Here is a 20,801-nt window from a genome sequence, read left to right as displayed (position 1 = left end):
GTAGATAAGCAGTAATAAAACACACTGCTGTAAACAAGCAGTATATGTAAGTGGCAGATGTCCAAATAGCAATAATAAATACACAGTATGTGCAGCATGAAAAAACAATATTAGTAACTATTTTGATGCAATATGGGATGTTAAGATATATCGATAGATAATATAGTGAAGTAACTGGTCCGTTGTAAAGTGGTGAAGTAAAGGATGGGTAAGTGGCGGTTCACTAGCCTGATGACTTGTAGGTAAACTGTTCTTTAATCTTCACGGCTGAATGGTGTTTGTTCCTGCTACGTATTGCATGTGTTAACATGTCAATAACGTTTAAAAGAATGGATCCATAACAACTCAGAAAAGTCTTGTCAAGTGTGAGCAGATCTGTCAAAGGTCCTCTCATATATCAATACATTGACCTCGGCAACTCAAGATGAGGCATCAATTACTGAAACAAGCAACACGTGCCATCTACCTGACTCGTTTTAGTCTCTTTTTATCTGGAAACAATATACCATTCTCCAAATGTGAATTTCCCCCGCAAGATCAGTAATGCGAGGTCTCAGGCCACGTTTTTCAATGTTGTTTATCCATATATCACATATTCCCGTATGAAAGAAAGATATCTCTGTAATGTCTCAATTATTCCTCACATAAATAAATACATAATGGAGATCAAATGGAAACCTTTTTACGTCTCGGATATTTCAAATCAGGAGAAGATCTAAAAACTGCCATGATTATGATTTAGACCAGATCATCAACATTACGGACCAAGCTCAGATTTGCCAAGTCTGCAATGAAAAGTCAATATTATTGAAGATTTCTGTATAAACTCAGACAGATTTATCATCACACTTACCCAAATCCAGAATATTTTGTATTATTACAATATACATTCATCAAATCATGTTATCAAATGGTTCATTTGTTTTTATTTCTCCTAAGCAATTTTATGAGAAACATCTGAGGTTAAGTTATAAAATGTTACTAAAAACGTAAAACTCCATCACATCTCCTCTCTGAGATATAAAAGAGATGCACAACGAAATGTTCCTCTGGGTTGTAATGCATGACCAGCTTTTATGTTCTTAAAGAAAGCACTAATCTTTATCTACTTACAGTAAATGTATAATGTTTGAATATTGTAAAAATGTTCATGAATCAGACAGGTTACGTTTTTCGTTCAGCTAGGTCAATTCAATCAAGATCTACATGATCGATGTCATGTCTCCCAAACTGAAAGTGACGATTATTACAATACGATAATCGATAAGACGACAATCAACTGATCTCATGTACACAGACGGATGATCATGTAGAGACGTCACTGCTGGAGAGGCGATGTCACCTTTTGACGTGAACACGTAAGAGGGCAGACATCCTCAGTTTCAATAAAAGGCGTCCGATTCATGAGTCGCTTCAGAGAACCAGGAGCTACAAGAAGGGATTTATTACTGTGTTATTTATTCCCTAAAGAAGAAACTGATACTCAGGGTAAGCTTTGACTTTTTACAACTTTTTGAATGTTTGGTATGTATAAGCATGACATTTTCAGCTCAAACATATTTTGTGCATTTCTACAGATGCAAAAGTGTATCGGCGGAGTGTGTGTGTCTCTTATTTTTTGCGCCCTTCTCACGGAGACAATCGGAATGGTCATTGCGGTGAGAGTTTATTTGTTATGCATTATTTGATGGTGTGTTTTATAGATCAATGCGGTTTTTTGACATTGTGAGTGTGCACATTTTGCTGTGCTGTCTTTGAAACAGGCAAAAGAGAAGAGAGGATGGACGCTCAACAGCGCCGGTTATCTCCTCGGTCCTCGTGAGTTCTCAAAATTCTTTCAAACTGACGTTGTCACCGTTTTATCGAGATGTTTGAATTACTTTCAAGAGACGAACATATAATTGTGACGGCATATTCATTTGTCTTTATTTTTTTAAAGATATAACTTACATGAATTAAATAGATTAATGAAGAAAATGCAACCAATAAGAGCCCAGAATAGATAGAGACTGCAGTATTGTTTAAGACTCATGTCAGGATGACATGAAAGTGCTGGCTGATAAAATGCCAAAAGTGCATTTCACAAATGTACACAAAAGTTAATTTTAACAAATTTGTCTTGAAAATGCAAGTTTTTATATAAATATTGTCATAATTAAAATGAGTGTTTTTCCAAAGTTCTCTGTTTATTATTGTTATAACATATAAAATAAAAAAGCATGACATATATTCGTAAAAAAAGATCTTGCAGGTCCACTTTTAAATTTATAAAATGTTCTGATTTCTGGTGTTTCTCTTTAACCTGAAACGCCCGGCCAATATATGTGCGGTAAAAACAAGCCTTGATAAAATTTCAGCATTAATGATGAAATGTTTTGGGGGTGCTCTGATGTTCAGCTCATAAACATTCACTTGTGTAGGTCAGTTATATAAACTCCCTGTGTTTCAGGTCGTATTGATCACCTTATACAGATTAAGGATTCTCCCAGTGCAAGGGGGAGAGAAGATCTACTTGGTCAATGTAAGATAGCTCCTGCAGGTTATTGAAGTCACATGAGGAATTGCTCAGTAAAGTCTTGCTCTATGTATTTATTTTGCCTTGCTGATGTATGTTAACGTGCAGCATGGGTCTAAAGCTGAAAAATTCTATACTAATTTGAAATAATTAAACTAAAAAACTACAATTGAAGGCGTTCAACAAAAATGTATTGATCGATCATACCATACAGTACCATACCAAGTCAGCTATACCTGAATCCCTTTATTTTTGCCTGTATTTATTATGATTAAGGTTTGCTTTGTGTTGTGTGTAGCTGCATGAGGTTTACAACTTTCAAAAGGGAAACTTAAATACTAATTGCATAATCATCCTTTTTATTTTAATAACAATATTGCCCCCTTTTGTAGAAGCAAAGTTGATCACCTAAAACAAAGAGAGATTTTGGTTGGACTACATTTTCTGCATGTCTGCATGTTGCGAAAATTCCTTACATCATATGTCTAAGCGTGGCTGCTTGTGTTCTTGTATGCGTTATGTCTGACGGTCCGCTTCGCATGGCAACAAAAAGCAATTCCACAACTCAAAACCTGCAGGTTGCTCTATTAAATCTGTCCAAAAAAACAAACGAAATCCAAACAAGATTTTTCAGATAATGACTTTTTTCCTATTAGGAACATATGTGTGCCACAGGCGGGTCTATGAATATAATCCGGGAAGTCAGGGTCTGTTGCAGGGGGTGCAGTTTAATTTGCAGTTTAAGTGATAAATGTTATTATCTGTGATTGTGATCAGATGCCATAGATAATCACAGGAGCCTTAGCGACAAGCATGGACTTGCGGGCAAGAGAGAAATGCCCATGGAAGAGGATTTCAAGACAGGTAGAACACACACTTATGTTGCCAAGATCGACGTGAGAAGAACATTATACACGTTCACAGATGTTGTACATTTAGGAAAATGCAATGCAATTATTATATCTGTTTTTAGGGGCCCTGAGAATATCAGATGAGGACGTTGTCCATACCATCATAGACTTTCTTTCTTATCTCAAATTAAAAGGTAAGTACAGCTGATTTTGCAAGAAAAAAATCAGTTATAAAATTTGTTGCTATGGGTACTGCACTCTTACTAGTAGAAAGCAACTAAATAAACGATTTATTTTTTTATCTTGTAGAAATCGGGGCTTTGGACAGTCTGCCTTCCTCTTTCACATCCGAGGAGATCAGTCAACCCTAACTTTGACCAAATTCTGCATTCACACAACCTGCACCCGGCTGAACACTGTCTTTTGTTCCTAGTCTTCTTCAATGCACTGTCCTTACCTGCTGATATAACCACGTAACTTTAATAGTATAATTTAAAGACTGATGTTGAGATGGATTCAGAAATAAAATTCATAAATGGCATTCGACTCACTCTGTGTGTCTAACGTTTTATATTCATGAAAATGCAATGACCGTGGCAGGCTATTACTTATGTACAACAAACAGAGTTTATTTTAAAGACAGTATATGTATATATGTATATATACCACCGTAACAAAACAATGCAATTTTCTATGTGAGCTTATAAATGTATAAAACTGACCTAAATATATTATAAACCAAACCCCGGACATGCATACAGAGATATTAAAGCACAGCTGGAAACAGGGAATTCATGAATAGTTAATCCCACCGGCTGTTTTTCTGGTCTCAGGTCATCAGTGGTCACCTGGGTTTGGCACTTGAACAAGGCGGCACACACAGGCAACACACTGTGTAGTTTACCAAGGTACTTCTTCCCCAGAGTAGTCCACAAATCCACCGTGATTTTTCTCTGTTAATCCAGAAATTACAGGCAAAACAGACGATATGCTCTCTTCTACACTCAGAGGTGCCTGTAAGTAAATAAAAGACGTGCATAATTGTACTTTTCTTTTATAAAAAAATATCATATCAAAAAGACATGTTTGTACTTACCATTGTACCGCCCATGTCAGTGCGCACCCAGCCGGGGTGGAGGGCGACACATAAGATTCCATCAGCTTCCAAATCAACTGCCAAACATCTGGTAACCATGTTTAGGGCACTCTATTAAAAACCAGAAATAATGGTCATGGATGACAAAATTTTGCATGTACAATTGTAAAGCAAAATAAACTACAACCAAATAATAATAATAATTAGAATATAAACTCCTTTACTTTAGATGCCCTATAGGCGATGCTCTTGAAGGACGCCAACTCGCCCCAGTTCAGATGGACAGACCCCAGGAGAGATGACACATTGATCACAGCTGATCTGTGGATTCCCATTCCACTGCCCTGAACTGCCGCCTTTCTCAACAATGGCAGAAAAGCCTACAAAAGACCAAAATAAGGATTAAAAAAAATCACTATAACCCATTTTATATTTATACTATATTCAATTTAGACACAATCAAGAACTTGACTTTGATGACAAACAACAAGTACCTTGGTCACAAAAAGAGGAGCGACGGTATTACTCTCATAGGTTTTCAGCATGGCGTCTCGGGTGACTGTGTCCAGATTACAGGAGATGTTAATTGCCGCATTATTTATTAAGCAGTTTAGCCCATCAGCACCCACAATAGACTCCACTTGCTGAACCGCATCATCCACGCTCGCATCACTGGTTACATCTGCGCAGAAAAAAGTTAGAGTTTAAGGGATCTCTAATATTCTTTGAGTTTCTTGGCATATGCATAACGGTAAAGTACATTTACGCATTTGGCAGACGCTTTAATCCAAAGCGTCCCCTGGATGTGCAATGCTCTTACCACTGAGCTACAGTAATAATTAGCAGTGTTGGGCAAGTTACTCTGAAAAAGTAATTAATTACTAGTTACTCATTACATATTCAATAGTGTAATTAGATTACTGTCCAAATTACTCTGTCCAAAAAGTATTAAGTTACTCATTACTAATTACTTTCTATATACTACATCGACCTTTATTAGTTAAGTGATTCAAGGATAGACATGAAACGGCTTATTTAATTCATTCAAATAAATAATATTATTAACTGACCAAAGTATAACAAATGTGAGCACAGATTTTAAAGTAAGACTTTGAATTTTGATGTCAATTACACTATTGCACACGCATATATTTCACAAAGTATTTAGTTTAAGTACATCAAAAGTAACTGTAATTAAATTACAGAAAACATAAGAGTAATCCCTTACTTTACTTTTTCAAGGGAAAAGTAATTAAAATACAGTAACTAATTACTTAGTAACTAGTTACACCCAACACTGATAATTAGATATATATGATCACATTTGTCCTATAAATACATTCTATGGACTTATATTTTTTAATAGTTGTAATAAATAGCAGTGATCGAATACATTGTTTATAAAATGTTCAACTTAGTATTTATCATCCAAAAATACTGTCATTAAAAATGAGTTCATTAAGACACGTCAGGAATTCCAACCTCTTGTCCTTTGACTCCACCTGCTGGACACATTTGCCCACATGGTACTATACTAAAGTAACAACTTCCTGTGCTTCAAAACATTGTTTATTAAGTATCACCTTTCTTTTGTAACGCAGATTACATGCAACATCCAACCAACTAAAAAACAAACAAACTTACCGAGAGTAACTACATCAACACCTGGATTGGACGCGGCAAGTGCTTGCAGTTCCTGACATGAAATTAACAAATAAACGCGTTAAACATCTCGCCTCGACCTGTGCCACAGTTTTGCGTTCAGGCCTACAGTACCTCTGCTGCGGCGGGATTCCGGGCGGTCGCGATGATCTTTTTGGGTCTTTCCTGCGAGCCGATCAACTGTTTGACCATCTGCAGTCCGAGTCCCCTGCTCGCTCCCGTGATGAGCACGGAATGACACTTGCCGAAGTTTACGCTCATCTTTAAGTCGCTGTAAATGCAGTGCGCGAACACTCTTTTAAAGTTTTCCTGCAGCTGGAGGAGGCGGGGCTATAGTTTCATAAGCATGACAAGCGCGCTACCCCAATGACCACGTTAAATAATGCATTGGTTTTAGCAACCGCAATAAATCACGTAAGGCGTTTTGTTGTGTTTTTATACAATTTGTAAATAACCATTTCAATTTGTGTTGCTCTTTATTACCGCGGCAAATAAAACCAACCTCCCACCAGAATATTGAACGTAATCGAAAGTTTATTAAATTTTACTACAATAAAACAGCATGATAAAACCATCTAAAATAAAGTTAACAATAAGAAAGAGCTCGCAAAAGTGTCGTATAATAAGAAAAATGTCGACGAGCTCTCGCGCAGTGGGTTCCCGTGTGCGCGTGAATCTTGAAAGCGGCGCACGAGCGCGTGAAAACGTTGGCGCTCGTTTAAACGTAACGTTAAAAAAACAAGAATATCATCTTTTTATAGTTCACTTCAAACCGTCCAAAATTCATTAACTAGCTTAGTTACCTGGTAAGTGTTGTATAAAGGAATGACTTTACGTAAAATCCTGAGGTAAACAAAACTATAAGCTAGGCTAAGTAGCTAGTTAAACAACTCCGAGTGAAACTGACTGCTCAAACAAATATTGTATTATTACTTAGTTATTATGTGTACTTTATACTAGCTATTTATTTGAATACGAAATGTAAACGTTGTTTTTATGCTTTACATTGACGCCTGTGTGACCGCAGCGCCCTCACGTGTCGTTATTGTAGTGAAACAATGAGTCAGGTGGAGGGGCAGGAGTACACCTACAGAGGGGACTTTCCTCAAAGCTCCCTGATGCCCTTACACCACGCCCATGGAAGTCCTGGAATGTCGAATTCCTTCGGTCACACCGAATATTCCAGAATGGAGGAATCCCTCAGGGTGGAGGACTGTGCCGCCTACAGGCTCGTTCAGCCGCTGACATGTGATCAGTTACCTCCAGGTGCCCAGCTGAACTCAGCAACCTATCCCGAATACTTGCTGGCTCAGACAAGCCATTATCCACATTTAATGGGCCAGTCATACGGCTCCATTACTAGTCCATGGCCAGCCCAGGAGGCATATCATTATGGGATGCCATCAGTGAGTGCGAATTGTTGATACCTGCATACATTTGCATGGTGTGATTTAGCAACATCTAGAAAACCAACTGAAAATATTACATTGTTTAATATGTATTTTTAACATATAATAGAGAGTTATCTTTTTTTCTAAATTATTGATATTGAACCATTGGATAAATCAACTACTCATTGAAATGTATGCATGCAGAACATTTATTAAAGCATTTTTCATCAGTATGTGGGGATTCGAACCCACAACCTTTGTGTTGTCATCTACCAAATAGCAACAGAAACACAATATAATGTATATAATCTTAGAGTTAAAATGTTGCTCGATCCTTTGTTGTTTAGATTCTAGGCATATATTCTATAATCTCAGATGTAAACTGTAAACTTTTTTTGTCTTATGTTCAATAAACAGGCTTCAAGTCTGCATGAAATTAAGCAAAACTAAAATGTAACAGCGGTTTTGCTCTTAAATTTAGGTCTCATGTGCAGTCTTTTTGTCTCACAGGGAGAAATCTGCCATGCTGTGCCCAACATGAGCTCCGAAGGCGCTGAAAGTTACAGTCTGGAGGCTTATTCAACACACCAAGCGTTCAGACATCAGAATGTAGGGTCACGTTTGAAGATTCTTTTTGTGTGACTGTATGTGTACATGTGTTTCTTTTCGAGGGTGGATAATGAATGCTGTGCATATCAGAAGAGTCATCCCCATTGTGTACTTGTGGCGTCTCATGATCAACCAGAAACAATCCTGTTTGGATATGTGTGTTTTTTCAAAACATCGGCCCCTGGCAAAAAAGGATTTATTTGAATGCCGTTTGAATGCCAGTACATAAAAAAAGAAATTTAGTGAAGATGGTGTAGTTATAGAATCTTGCAGCAGGGGGGAAATTTGACTCCTTGGTTGAACAGACCAATGACAGTTTTGAATAATGATATAATAATATAATAATAATAATAATAATAATATATGTACTGTATGTATTATACTAAAAGTCTGTGATGTGATGGCCTGTGCAGATATTGTGTGATGTAAACCGTGGAGGGCAGGTCATGATGCTGAGCCCCGGTCAGATGAATCACACCGTGATGGCCAATCACAGCGCTCACCCACCCGTCCAGAGTCATTCTTCTGATCACTGCTCATCCCAAGATAAAGGTGAAATTCATGCATATTTGACTGATTATAAAATGCAGACATTTTATTGGATTACTAAGGTCATATCATCTTTTTTTGGCACTTTTCTTCTAAAAGTATGCTACACTAATATCGTTAGTCAGGGTTTTTTTGGGACGAGACTGTCATACTTAAGTTATTCATGCCCATTTTCCACACCTTAAAATTGAACGGGCAGCTAATATTTTTAGCTGCTGTGCTGATAAGCGTTCTCTGAAATGCTCTACTTTTTGCTGCATTTACTTTTCAGGGGTTTTGATATTGAAGTCTGAGGATTTCATAACAGTTCATAAGGAGTTTTTCATCTTATTTCAAATAATCATCATCGTCCATCTTAGTTCTTGTATAAATATCTTAGGGAAGTCTTGTGTTTTGTCCCTGGATGTAAATCCTATTGCTCTGGTTTTTGCATTAGTTCCATTTGGCCTATTGTTTTGCCGTTTGCCTTTTACTTCTAAATAGTTTATAGTGTAAAGTTTACTAGTACTATGAAATTAGGTGTTTGTGGGTGGGGTTTCATTGACTTGGTTATCCTGATCATCTTTCTGGTCACATCTATCAGGATGGAGAGTGTCTCCTGGACCACCTCAGACTCACCTGCCACCTGCTGGTGTCACATTCAACCTCATACCAGGACCTTATGCCTCACAGGTAACGTTGTAGCTCTGGAAAACCAAAATCATGTAGTACATTATTAAACGGTGTGATATGTACATATATATCATTTTATTAAAATGGGTAATCAAATCAATGTTTGGGTCAAAATTCAGCCCTAAATTAATCCCCAAAATAAAGAAATTCATATTTGCATAGATAGTCATTTTTGTACATGTACTTTGGAAAACATTTTCTATGTGATAACCTGGATTTGTGTCACAGTTTTCATGTGTGTTGTCTTGCTGTCAGTCTTTAACATTGTTGTTGGAAGACTTTATGTCTCTCCTGATGGCCACAATACATCTAGAAATGCTGATTAACATACAATTTAAAATGCTCTCTTAATTTTTTCCGCGGCTTTGTTTATGTTAGAATCATTTTGTTCTCTCAGCTCCATCAAACTCTGTGCCCCACATATACTGAGACTGTAGGACAGAACCAGATGGATCAGACCAAAGGACACAACCGGTATGTGTCTCAATACTCTCCTCCAAAAGATGAGCTCCAGTTTTTCCTCACCATTTTGTCCTTTGTTTCGTAGTGAGAACTTGGAGAAATTGAAGCGACCCTGCAACTGCACAAAATCTCAGTGTCTAAAACTGTACGTATGAGCATTGTTGTTTTGGGGTAAATAAATGTGTCTTTTAGTTTGGTTAAATAACCTCTGAGTCATAGTTGTGTTATTCAACAATATCTTTAGTTGTCGTGAAATTGGATTCCCAATAGAATCTACTGTGTCAAATCGGCTCTTGCTTTTTTTTCTGACAGTTACTGTGAATGTTTTGCCAACGGTGAGGTTTGCAAAAACTGCAAATGTATCAACTGCTTCAATAACACAGAGCATGAGGCAGAGAGATGTCAGGCCATAAAGGTAAAACACGGCCTATAAACCTCTCACATTCCTCTGATAATTTTAATAAACAATGTCTTCTTGGTTTCCCAGGTCTGTTTGGACAGGAATCCAGGGGCCTTCCAACCCAAGATCGGAAGCAGGAAACAGGGAAATGTGAAGGGACATCACACTAAGGGTTGCAACTGCAGACGGTCCGGATGTCTGAAAAACTATTGCGAGTGTTATGAGGTATACCTACGTATGTTTGTATTTTTTCATTGTATTCAATCATTTGGAATACTTAATATCTGCACACCACAATCTCTTGCAGGCCAATATCATGTGCACATCAACCTGTAAATGCGTGGGGTGTCGAAACTATGAAGAAAGTCCTAAGAAGAAGAGCTCAGCGCAGGGTGTCCCTGTTTCTGTCGTATACTACCCAACCAGGTACACATACAGTAGGACTGTTATGATACAGTGACAATGGTTTGTGGTGGTCTGAGACCGCTTTAATATATTAATCTAACTTTTTCCATATATCTCAAGTGTACCCAAGACATATAAATGGATTTGATGAAAAGCTAAAATTCAATCAATTCTTTTTATGACTTGTTTGATGAAGGTTGTGTTGATATCTGATTTAGGATTTTGAAAAAAAACTATTTCTTAAATGACTCAGCGTGTCCTTGATCGCTCTTATTCATTTAGCTCAGGAATTGTATCCCTAAACACACCATAACATGGGTAACAGTACGGAACTTATCCAATTCCCTTGCGCTCTTATCACAAAAGCAACATGCATCTTTAAATGACTTTTTAATAAACCGTAAACAACCATAATCAAAACCATGTCTATGACCACATCATTTTTAAGTTGCCATTTTCCACCCGCTTCCACTCCCTCTGCAGTGACCATGTGACATGGCAAGCACGCACGTAATTAGAGTCAGTCACGTCAAAGAGTGAAACCACCAGCGATGAGGAGACTAACAGATGTTTTGATTATATTTTTAACCACAAAAATAAGAGAATTTCGAGATCTTGAAAGGTTTGTGGGGAATCATGGGAATCCAAAGGTCTCCGATGTCACTTTCAACACAGATTAGATATGGATTTTTGAGTACGGTTACATCTATAGAATCACTAGAAACAGGTCCTGATGTTGTCCAATCGGAATAAGGTTACAGGCCTCTGTTTCTGGCGTGCTTTGTTTGTTATTTTTAAGATCGTGGTAAATGAGAGCAGTAGGGTTTTGTTATTCTTTCTGGTCACTTAGAGTGTCTCTGTTGATAGGTCTCCTCTGGCGGGCATCACGCCCGACGTAGTGGGAGCCACATGCGGCTGTCTCCTCGCTAAGGCTGAAGACGCGGAGAAGGAAGGGTACATTTTGCCACACGCTGAGAAAATGATTTTGGAGGAGTTCGGCCAGTGTATGACGCAAATTGTTCAATCGATATTCAAATCCACCAATGTCCAGTTAAATTGCCAGGCGTAGCTTGAAAGCAACATGTTCGGTGTTGTGATCCGGATTTGCTTTGAAATGTGTATCAACAAGTGTATGAATAAGTATATCAACAAATTCTTTCAGTTTAGAAACAATATGTATATTTATGTCCTATCTTGAGAGTCAAGAATTGCACATTTTATTTATTTGACATTTATTTATATCCATATTTATTTCCTGGCTGTTAAGTTTAACCCATGTTTTTCCACATTACTTGTTTGTTCTGGAATGTTCTTTCTTGTTCAAAAACATAGCCTGTTATTCCCGTAACAGTATTTTAGTCTTTTTCCTACAGTTGATATTGTGGGTTGTTTTGTCACAGTGTTTTGTACATGTGTCCTTTGTTGTGTTTCTTTATACATGTTACATCATATAAAGACATGGCAAATTAAATTCATAAAAAAGGTCAATTTAGCGTCACCTTTCATTCACGCCACTCACGCCATAGAGATGCTCTTGAGAAAACATGAGTGTTTCTGCCATATGTTGAATTTGAAACACAGTTGTGGGGAAAACCTTGCAGTATTGATCTTCGCTATGGCAGTTGTGCTCTTGACGTCAAGCTTTTCGTGCAGGTTAATGTAGGGAGCGTTCTCATGATAGGACAGGGTACAAGCAAGTGATGTCTCTCGCAGGGGGTTCTATCGAACCGTGGGTCCTGTTGTTAAAGAAGAACATAAATAGAGCAAAAGAGAACTGAATTGTTCAGTTCGTTTCTTCTGGTCAAAACCGTTCTTGATCCTACAAAAAATGGTAAATATGCATACTTTGGATACTTAGATACTTCAGCGAAATCGTTTTCTAAATGCATATCTCTCTTTACAGATAACAAGAGTATGGATCCTATGTACTTGCTCGGTTGTGATTTTTTTACTGGTGATCGACTGTCATTGCATTCAGAAGGTACGTATTGTTTTTATAGTAACTTGCGTGTTGTATTTTACGCCGTATTTTTTCATATTTGTTTATTTTGCATGTGATTGAATAGCAGACCATCTTATCTAAGAACTGGGGGCCACAGTCTATGCTTTACCTAAAGGGAAAACGTGAGTGTTTTCTGGCTTCATTCATAAACAAATCAAATCAATTTGTCTCTTACAAAACCAATTGAGATTGAAAGTAACCCTGACTAGATTAAAGTGCATTATTTATAAACATTTGCTTTATTGTTATTCTAAATGAATTGGATTGAAAGACCTTTTTAATTCCTCCAGATGGAAGGCGGTTTGTCCCTGACATTGAAGATATTATTGCAAATTCCGGGTTGAAAAGCTGGTACGGTGTTCTCAGAGGTGTGAATAAGTATTTCAATGTGTGAAACACACTGGAGTCAAATCAAATTCTTCAGTTTTGCCTTCAACAATCTTGACTGTTTTCTTCTCTCTAAGGGTTTCAGAAAATGAAGTTGTTGAATGCACGAAAACCATCAGAAATCTTCAAAACACAGTTTGTATTTCGTTAGCTGAAGCGTTAAGGGGACTTTGTACACTGTGCCATACTTTGTAATGTCTAAACTTGAAAATAAATCTATTTATGTCACAAACATTTGGTTAAAAGGGATTGTTTTTGTTGTGTATGTTATAGTTTTTGTCGATTTAAATTCACATAAACATGTATCAGTATTTCACAATTAATGATTTTTTATGTTCTGCCAGTCATATCCTTCATGTTTTATAAATAAACCCTATAAATTATCTTATGGTATGGTTTGCTTTTACACTTTAACTTGCACTTTTACTTATCAACAGTGATCATATTGTGTGCATATTCACTACACATTGCTGCAAGGCAGCCGAGGTAGTTTTGACAACCTTAAATATGTATTATGGCCAAAGTCCAACAGCTGCAAAATGAGAGATCAGATCATGTGAGCCAGACGTGTGGTTTGCTCGGAGAGAAATGGCTTCCTGCTTCCCCTTCATATTCATGTTTAAAAAGCTCTCACAAAGGACATCCTCTAACGCGGAAACTTAATGTAACAAGATTTGAATTGTATACATTAAGATTAAACATCTCTTCAAAATGTAGGTGAAAAAGTGTCTCTACAAGATGCACTTTAAACAGCTTCCATTAAAAATCTAAAAGTGAAACTACATTTTCTTACACTTTGCATATTCTCCCTTAAATGAAACATTATCATTATCAATTGACATGTATTGTGTAATGTAAAATATGAATAGAAGCTTCTGCTCTCCTTTAAATGTGAACCATGAAGTTCAAGAGTCAAATGATGACACTCAGTGTTGATCTGATGACTGATCACCATGGGACAAAAAATTAACATATCTCATGACTCCTGCTCCCAGATTGTGTCTGACAATATTCTGGCAACTTTTGTCAGTGGCTGAAGACAAGCTATATTTCAACAGCTCCATCTTCTGGTGCATGATTGACGGGGATGAAAATAGAAAGCAACGGCCATCAATACAACATCCACCAATGCTCAAATGTGTCACGTGCGTTATCGGCGCAACATAAAGAAGCGTGCAGTATAAAATCTTTAAAAATGACCCGCAATCCAACACGTTAATGCGTATTTACACAATCAGAATACATATGTCGAAATGTATGTACGTATGAAGATGCATGTGTCTCTTCAGAAAAATCTCCACGTCTTGGCGTTTTAAAGGATGCTTTGAAATCCTTTATAGGCCGGTCTGCCAACAACACGGACTTGTGTGCCGGTGTTTATTTCACGAGACATAAAAAATAAAAGCGCAGTTGCCAGTTGAAACCGTTCTGCGCTCTTCATACTGAAACGTGTCGGCTGCGCACAGCCAATAAAATAATGCTCGCTTATCTTACGCGTAGCCGATTGGTATACGCACCCATCCTTCTTTTCTGTTTTCCTCCTGAACTTAAATAGCACTTGGCAGGTGAACAAGAAGTGCCAGATCTGTTTCTCTGCGGTGCATAACTTCAGAGCAGACCGCTCGAGCCGTGCGCACTTGACTGGATACATCCACCGCGCAACACACCCTAAGAAAAACATGTCGGGTTTGAGTCGCCCTTTCAACCTGCTGAGGGGTGCGATGAAGCATCAGATCATACCTAAAGCCAACATTTCAGCCAAGCCACCCAAACACGTGCTATCCTTTGGGGTGAGTATGAACTGTTGCGGACTTTAACCAGACTGAGCGCGCACCACGTATTTGCGCAATAACGCATTTTCCTTAATATAGGCATGATCATTTTAATAGTTTGGGTTATGAAACGGTGACCATCTTTTATGATTGACTGTTTTAAATGAAGGCTGTTTTGATCAAATATGAAATGGGACAAGGCTACGCCATTGATCGTGTTTCCGCCCACACGTACAGTTTGGAAAGGTGCGCGTCTCATATAGTTTCGGTTGTTAACAGAAACAAATGGTCATTTTAGAGTCTTTAATAGATGTGTTTGAAATCTACAAGATGTGTCCTTGGAGGTCGGTGTTTATCTGGATAACGTCCAATTTTGTGACCTTGGTCGATTAAAAATATCGAATGTCAAATACCTACGCACTTATAAAAATGGCAGAGTCAGTTTGAACCAACTGTTGGAGGAGCTTTGTATTGCTCCTATCACTGAACTTGATCGTAGGGCCTGTTGCTTTTTTGACTCCTCGGTCATAAAACTACCCTATTTGTCTTATATGATTAACTATTTTAATAAAACATTGCATTTTTAAAATTAATTTAAAATGTTGCCTATGCTGATATGTATAAAAAAGTTTTTTGCATGCACTTAATTGTACAAGCTTACAACAACAGTGTAAACTTAATGCATAAATGTTTTTCTTTTATGCAGGAGCAAGCAATTGCATTGGGGACCATGTTTGTGACCATCCTGGGGCCCTCTGGATGGATCCTGTCACATCTAGAGGATTACAAGAAAGGTCCTGGTGCAGCAGCAGAATAAACCTGAAGCATTCCTCTTTACCAAACCTGTTTAATCTTTGATAAATAAATGAATGTATTCGATGCCTCAACTGGTCTCCATCAGTGCAATCTATCATTCAGTAGAGAATAGAATTGACAGCCATTGTTTAGTATAGCCATCTTGTTTTAATTCTTGCTTTTCTGTTAACAACAGTAGCCACATCTAACTGTCTCGCCTAAACACTTTAAAGGAAGACAAAATCTCATGCACATGAATGAAAGGATCCAGCCCAAATCAAATCGCTGAACATTGTTTTCTTTGTAGTGAGGTTAACTGCTTAGAATTAGGCTTTGAGGACTAAAATGCGTAAGACGTACCGGCGTAAACAGAAAGTCTCTTTAGTGGTACCGATGCATGAGGGCTTGGTTTTAGGAATTTTCAAGGTTTTCTTTGATCATTTCTTTATATGTTATTGTAGCATACCAATGAATGGTACGGATTCAAATATAAACGTACAAATTCTCATGGAAGATTCATATACATACAAAGATACAAAAAAATGATACGTCATGGTGAGCAAAGTTCTTACCAAAATGTCAATTCATCATGCAAATTATTTTTGGTTGAAACAAAATAGTTACAATAAATTCCTAAAGACAAATAAAGTGATTTTGTATTGCTCACAGCCTCCAATGTTCCAGAACAGGATGTGTGGGAGTAACTGCATTTTAGATAAGATTTTGGAGTTCAACAAGAGTACAACAAGAGCTTTTAGTTAAACTGTACTTTTTTGGAAGTAATTGGAGTACAGTTTAATTCAGGAACTTCAGGTAATGTCAGAGACACAGTAGATTGTGTAAACAAATTGCTTTAATAGCATAATGAAGATACTGACGGATTACACATATCCGAGACACAGAATGAAATACAATGGATAATCTGATTTCTAATATTTTTAAGTAAGGATATCCTGAGCCTGCTGTTCCACCAGCATTGCCATGTTCTTCACATCTCCACACCAGAAATCCAAACGGTCCTTCATGCCCTTAATCTGTGGATATGGGAAAACACTTGGTTAACATGAAACAGGAAAAAAAAGTCCCTATAACCTAACAATGTTGCATGGCATAATATGGAGTATGTGGTTGGGTGGGAGTACCTGTTGCAGGTCCAGTACTCTGGGCTGAACCCAGGTCATGTGAACTTTCTTGTCCACCTCATCGATGCTTCCCTTGATCAGTCCGACGGAGAGAGCTTTCATCACCAACAGCTCCACCTGAAGGATAGTCAGGGATAATAAGAGGAACGTTTAGACGTATTCCCAGGATTAAACAGCAATTCTGACTGACAATTGAGTATTCCCTCATAATTTTTATACATAATCTGTGTCTCAAAACAAAAAAGTATGTTTTTGGTAACTAATGCACATTAAAGATACCATATATGAAGTACGTGAAGTATGAAGTACATGAATGGTATGTGGGGAAAACACTAGTGTTTTTAGGGAGAAGATACAAACCTCATTCACTTGAATTTTGGAACTTTGAGCGATTTCTTTGAAGGTCAGCTGCCTGTGGTTGGCTGGCCTTGTGAAGGTCATCTATTATTCAATATAATTGTTTACATTTTGTTAGTACTAGTGTAAAAGAAACACTACAATATGTTTACATGAGAAACTATCTTGGCTTTTTTTAAATGCATACCTCCATTACACAGAGTAACTGTATCTTCTGCATGAGTTTGGCCTCTTGAGCGGCAAGATCAGGCTTTGGATGAAAAATTCACCTTTATTTATTACGTCATACAGATTCAATGTGTATTCTTCATTTACACTGCGTTCTCTTCAATGCATCTGCATTGAATCACCTTGCTATTCTTCTAATGAGCTTGTATTAAAACAATGTTTGCTAACCTGCTGGCCCCACGCAGACTTCAGGGCTTGGAATCTCTCCACGTTGCCTGCGTTAAATGCGTAGAGTGTGTCTATCAACCACTGTTTGTCTGTTTTCCTGAGAGACTCCAGGACTGGATGCATCAGCTTTAAAAATCCAATATTATTGTTACAGCACACAAAACTGCACATCGTGCCAGATAGGCGGTTTAAGTAAAGGTTCAATCAAATGAAACCAATATAGTCAAGAGGCAGTGTGCTGCAGGCACTTACCAATTCCCCAAAGTTGTACACACCCTCTCCGAGCAGACCTGCCAAACCCAATGTGAAGGCTCTTTCCTGCTGTTCTGCCTCTGTGGCGAGAAAAAACACAATGTGTGAAAAACAGCATAAGCATCTCTTTACATTTCTACCTGCAGTGATGCAGAGACACCACTAGAGGGGGTGTGTCTTTAAAGGGGTCATATGGTGCGAAAACGTGTTTTTCTGTTTCTTTGTTGTGTTATAAGTTGCCCATGCATGTATTATACATGTAAAGTTGCAAAAATTAAAGTTTCGGAACAAAATATGCATTCTATCTAAAAGGGAATGCTCACCCAGACCTGACTGAAATTGCCCACACCCCTACAAATCTACATCAGTTTGTGGGTTGATTTGACTAAGACCACCCAAATGTATACGCAAGTAAGGTGGGTGTACCTGTCAGTACAATTGCTTTGGAACCTGATGTTCCAAATATGGTTACATTTCCGTCACACACTTAGTACACATGCAGTATTCGACCAATCACTACGCACTGGTTAACTGGCCAATCATAGCACACCTCGCTTTTCACAGCGATGAGCTTTGTAAAAAATCTTCCCATTTCAGAGGCAGGGCAAAGAGGAGATACAAACATGCACGGTATGTGGAAAATACAGCCAGATTGAACCTTAAAACGTGTATCCAAATTGCATTACATCTTAAACAAACTATAATATTCGTTTTAGCCATGTTATTTGACCTCTTTAAAGTTCATTAAACACAAGTGTTATATAGCAGCTCCTATCTACCTGGCAAGTCTTTGGCCTCCACACAACCCAAGTACCGAAGGGCGTCCTTGTAGTACAGAGCGTGGTTCCCAATGATGCGGTAATATTTACTGGACAGGTCATAAAATCGCCCGTGTACTGATGTCACACCTGGCAGATTGTTCAGCATTTCTTCCACCTCCTCGATTAATTTCTACAAGAGCGATTTCACATTATGAATAAGACTATTTGAGGAACACAATTCTCAGATTAAAATGGGTTTGTAATAAGAACAAAAAAAACCTTCGTCGCTGGGAGATCGTTGATGTCGAGCTTGAGAGTGCCAATAGACGTTTTGCATAAGCTGACGGCCTCATCACTGGATTTCACCTGATTGGTCACAACAACACAATGGCTTTAATATCTAATGTAAAAAGTCTAATAAGAGCATGCAAACGTAGAGGAGCATCCTACCTTCTCTTTCGTTTTCTCAAGAAAGGTAATGGCCGTAGTTGGTTCTGTTGAAAAACATTTATGTGTTTATGTTGTAACGAATCACAGTTCTAAATTAACTTACAATTGATGAACGAATAATATGTTATCAAGAACTATCAATAGTAATATTAGACTTTCTGTTAACTTTTAATTTAGGCTCTATAAAGAAACTAACTAACCACAAACAGAAAATGCACGTAAGATCTCTTTAGGATAAAATTCAAATGCAGTTGTTACCTGACATCTGTCTGGCAACATGAAGGATGATTTCTACTAAAGACAACGGGTTGATTCTGTCAAAAAAAACCCGTTTTTTTTTAAATTAAACTGGGAAGAGGCAGATACAAATTTCTTGCAAAAATATAAGGTGAGTTGATGTTAATACACTGATAACGTGCTTTGTAGTACAAAGATCATCAATATCTTTGAATACAGGCATTAATGTGCACTGACATGTCTTGCCAGGCACGCATCTCACCTGTGTTCAAAATCACTGAGAAAGTTTTCATAGAGCTATGGAAAAAGGAGAAAATAGACTTTCAAAACACTGCCCATAATATTCTTAAATCTTGATTTTCCAGATTTGATATCACACCTGAATGAGACCGTCCCCTTTAGCAAAATACGGGTTCTGTACAAAGACTGTCAACTTCAGAGTCAACTGGTGCCACAATCTATGAAAAAAAGCATATACATATACATTGAATTAATACAAACATTAACAACCAAAGTTTGACAACAGTATTTGTGTTAAAGCCAAGGTAACCCCACATTCATTATGGTCTCACTACAGTAATCACATTGTAACCATAATAGCTGAATAGCAAACATGATAACCATGTTAACGAACTATAATAAAATCGACTTTTGATCGGAATCTGTCAGTTTAAAACTTCAGAATAACAACAGTCCACGAACTGATGTTACATTTCACTAAAAGCTTCATAAACCACTAAAACAATAACACATTAGCCAAATAAATAAATGACACAAATAAAAGTTCGAAATTATCTAAAAAATCAGTTCAACTTGCATGACGTGATGTATATATGTTTGTTATATATGGTTGAGTTATTGGTATAAAGCTGCAGTAGCCTAGCATGCTAAATGACTCAGCTAGCGCACATAGACATTATTCATACTTTCTGTTGTACAGATCTTCCAGCGAGTGCCACTCTGAAGCCATCTCAGGCGTCGGACTCTTGCTCTGCTGCTGTTTGAGATATCCCATTAGGTCTTTCATCTTGAATTTGGATGTTTTCAGTGTTTGGGTGAGAATAATAAAGCGCTTCTTGCTGCTGTTACGACTTAATCTGCACCAGTGAACGGAAGAGATGCAGAAGAGAACACGGCGCTGCTGCCACCTAGAGGAACGGAGGAAAGCTATATTAACAGGCTCCACACATTACTTGTCTTATCCACTGACACTTATTTTAGTTTACTGATGTTTTCTGACCGTAACCTAGTGGTTCTCAAAACGGGTGGTTCCCTTTAGATCAAATAACGTTACTTTCGTGTACAACCAACAAAATCACATGCACGCAATAGCCTACATTTTTTTTCTTAATATAATTTTCTTTATAGATGTTATTGTGACTGTAACTCTATATTTATGACTTTAAATACTTATGTAACAGAGTTTTTAAAAGATCAAAATAATATGTGTAGTTCCTACTTGCTACGTCACGATCGGGACATAAAACGATATACAAATCGGAAAGAAAAATATCCTTATTTATAAATGCAAACATTAGTAAAACATTTATACTTGGATTTAAGGAAAAGTTAAGTCATTATGTTAATGGAAACTATGTCAATTATTGTGTGTTTGTGATAGAGAGATAAGACACAACA

At 37.5% G+C, this 20,801-nt stretch overlaps 5 protein-coding genes across 8 annotated transcripts; 3 read left to right on the top strand and 2 right to left on the bottom strand.

Moving 5' to 3' along the window:
- The first annotated feature begins 736 nt into the window (after positions 1–736).
- gal (galanin/GMAP prepropeptide) lies at positions 737–3,907 on the top strand. Of its 2 annotated transcripts, XM_056739762.1 has the most exons (7): positions 737–1,488; positions 1,578–1,658; positions 1,764–1,818; positions 2,450–2,521; positions 3,293–3,379; positions 3,489–3,560; positions 3,676–3,907. In XM_056739762.1, the coding sequence occupies exons 2-7, from the start codon at positions 1,578–1,580 to the stop codon at positions 3,735–3,737; spliced, it is 429 nt and encodes a 142-aa protein (XP_056595740.1). In that variant the 5' UTR covers positions 737–1,488; the 3' UTR covers positions 3,738–3,907. The 2 variants fall into 2 exon arrangements, with proteins under 2 accessions (XP_056595740.1, XP_056595741.1); XM_056739763.1 differs by lacking the exon at positions 2,450–2,521 and having other exon boundaries at positions 791–1,488.
- A 67-nt stretch (positions 3,908–3,974) lies between these two features.
- zgc:110339 (uncharacterized protein LOC550490 homolog) lies at positions 3,975–6,522 on the bottom strand. The gene is made up of 6 exons (XM_056739755.1): positions 6,239–6,522; positions 6,107–6,158; positions 4,957–5,144; positions 4,687–4,842; positions 4,463–4,573; positions 3,975–4,380 (listed from the first exon to the last, which is right to left on the bottom strand). Exons 1-6 carry the CDS (start codon positions 6,383–6,385, stop codon positions 4,267–4,269), a joined length of 768 nt encoding a protein of 255 aa, XP_056595733.1. The 5' UTR covers positions 6,386–6,522; the 3' UTR covers positions 3,975–4,266.
- tesmin (testis expressed metallothionein like protein) lies at positions 6,425–12,100 on the top strand. Of its 3 annotated transcripts, none has more exons than XM_056739753.1 (11): positions 6,425–6,538; positions 7,176–7,530; positions 8,026–8,124; positions 8,538–8,676; positions 9,257–9,345; positions 9,743–9,819; positions 9,893–9,952; positions 10,120–10,222; positions 10,295–10,432; positions 10,515–10,633; positions 11,480–12,100. In XM_056739753.1, exons 2-11 carry the CDS (start codon positions 7,183–7,185, stop codon positions 11,679–11,681), a joined length of 1,374 nt encoding a protein of 457 aa, XP_056595731.1. In that variant the 5' UTR covers positions 6,425–6,538; positions 7,176–7,182; the 3' UTR covers positions 11,682–12,100. The 3 variants fall into 3 exon arrangements, with proteins under 3 accessions (XP_056595731.1, XP_056595729.1, XP_056595730.1); XM_056739751.1 differs by lacking the exon at positions 6,425–6,538 and adding an exon at positions 6,549–6,930; XM_056739752.1 differs by lacking the exon at positions 6,425–6,538 and adding an exon at positions 6,549–6,930 and having other exon boundaries at positions 7,152–7,530.
- Positions 12,101–14,546: 2,446 nt separating this feature from the next.
- LOC130414080 (cytochrome c oxidase subunit 8B, mitochondrial) lies at positions 14,547–15,660 on the top strand. Its single transcript, XM_056739764.1, has 2 exons — positions 14,547–14,791; positions 15,480–15,660. Exons 1-2 carry the CDS (start codon positions 14,681–14,683, stop codon positions 15,588–15,590), a joined length of 222 nt encoding a protein of 73 aa, XP_056595742.1. The 5' UTR covers positions 14,547–14,680; the 3' UTR covers positions 15,591–15,660.
- Positions 15,661–16,403: 743 nt separating this feature from the next.
- Positions 16,404–20,291, bottom strand: psmd13 (proteasome 26S subunit, non-ATPase 13). Its single transcript, XM_056739754.1, has 13 exons — positions 20,090–20,291; positions 19,543–19,621; positions 19,426–19,460; positions 19,185–19,240; positions 18,927–18,970; positions 18,756–18,842; positions 18,495–18,666; positions 17,716–17,795; positions 17,464–17,589; positions 17,255–17,317; positions 17,071–17,151; positions 16,711–16,827; positions 16,404–16,602 (listed from the first exon to the last, which is right to left on the bottom strand). Exons 1-13 carry the CDS (start codon positions 20,188–20,190, stop codon positions 16,507–16,509), a joined length of 1,137 nt encoding a protein of 378 aa, XP_056595732.1. The 5' UTR covers positions 20,191–20,291; the 3' UTR covers positions 16,404–16,506.
- Between the last annotated feature and the right edge of the window lie 510 nt (positions 20,292–20,801).

Source organism: Triplophysa dalaica, chromosome 24 (assembly GCF_015846415.1).
Source record: "Triplophysa dalaica isolate WHDGS20190420 chromosome 24, ASM1584641v1, whole genome shotgun sequence".
NCBI lineage: Eukaryota > Metazoa > Chordata > Actinopteri > Cypriniformes > Nemacheilidae > Triplophysa > Triplophysa dalaica.
This window is presented reverse-complemented; position numbering and strand designations above follow the sequence as displayed.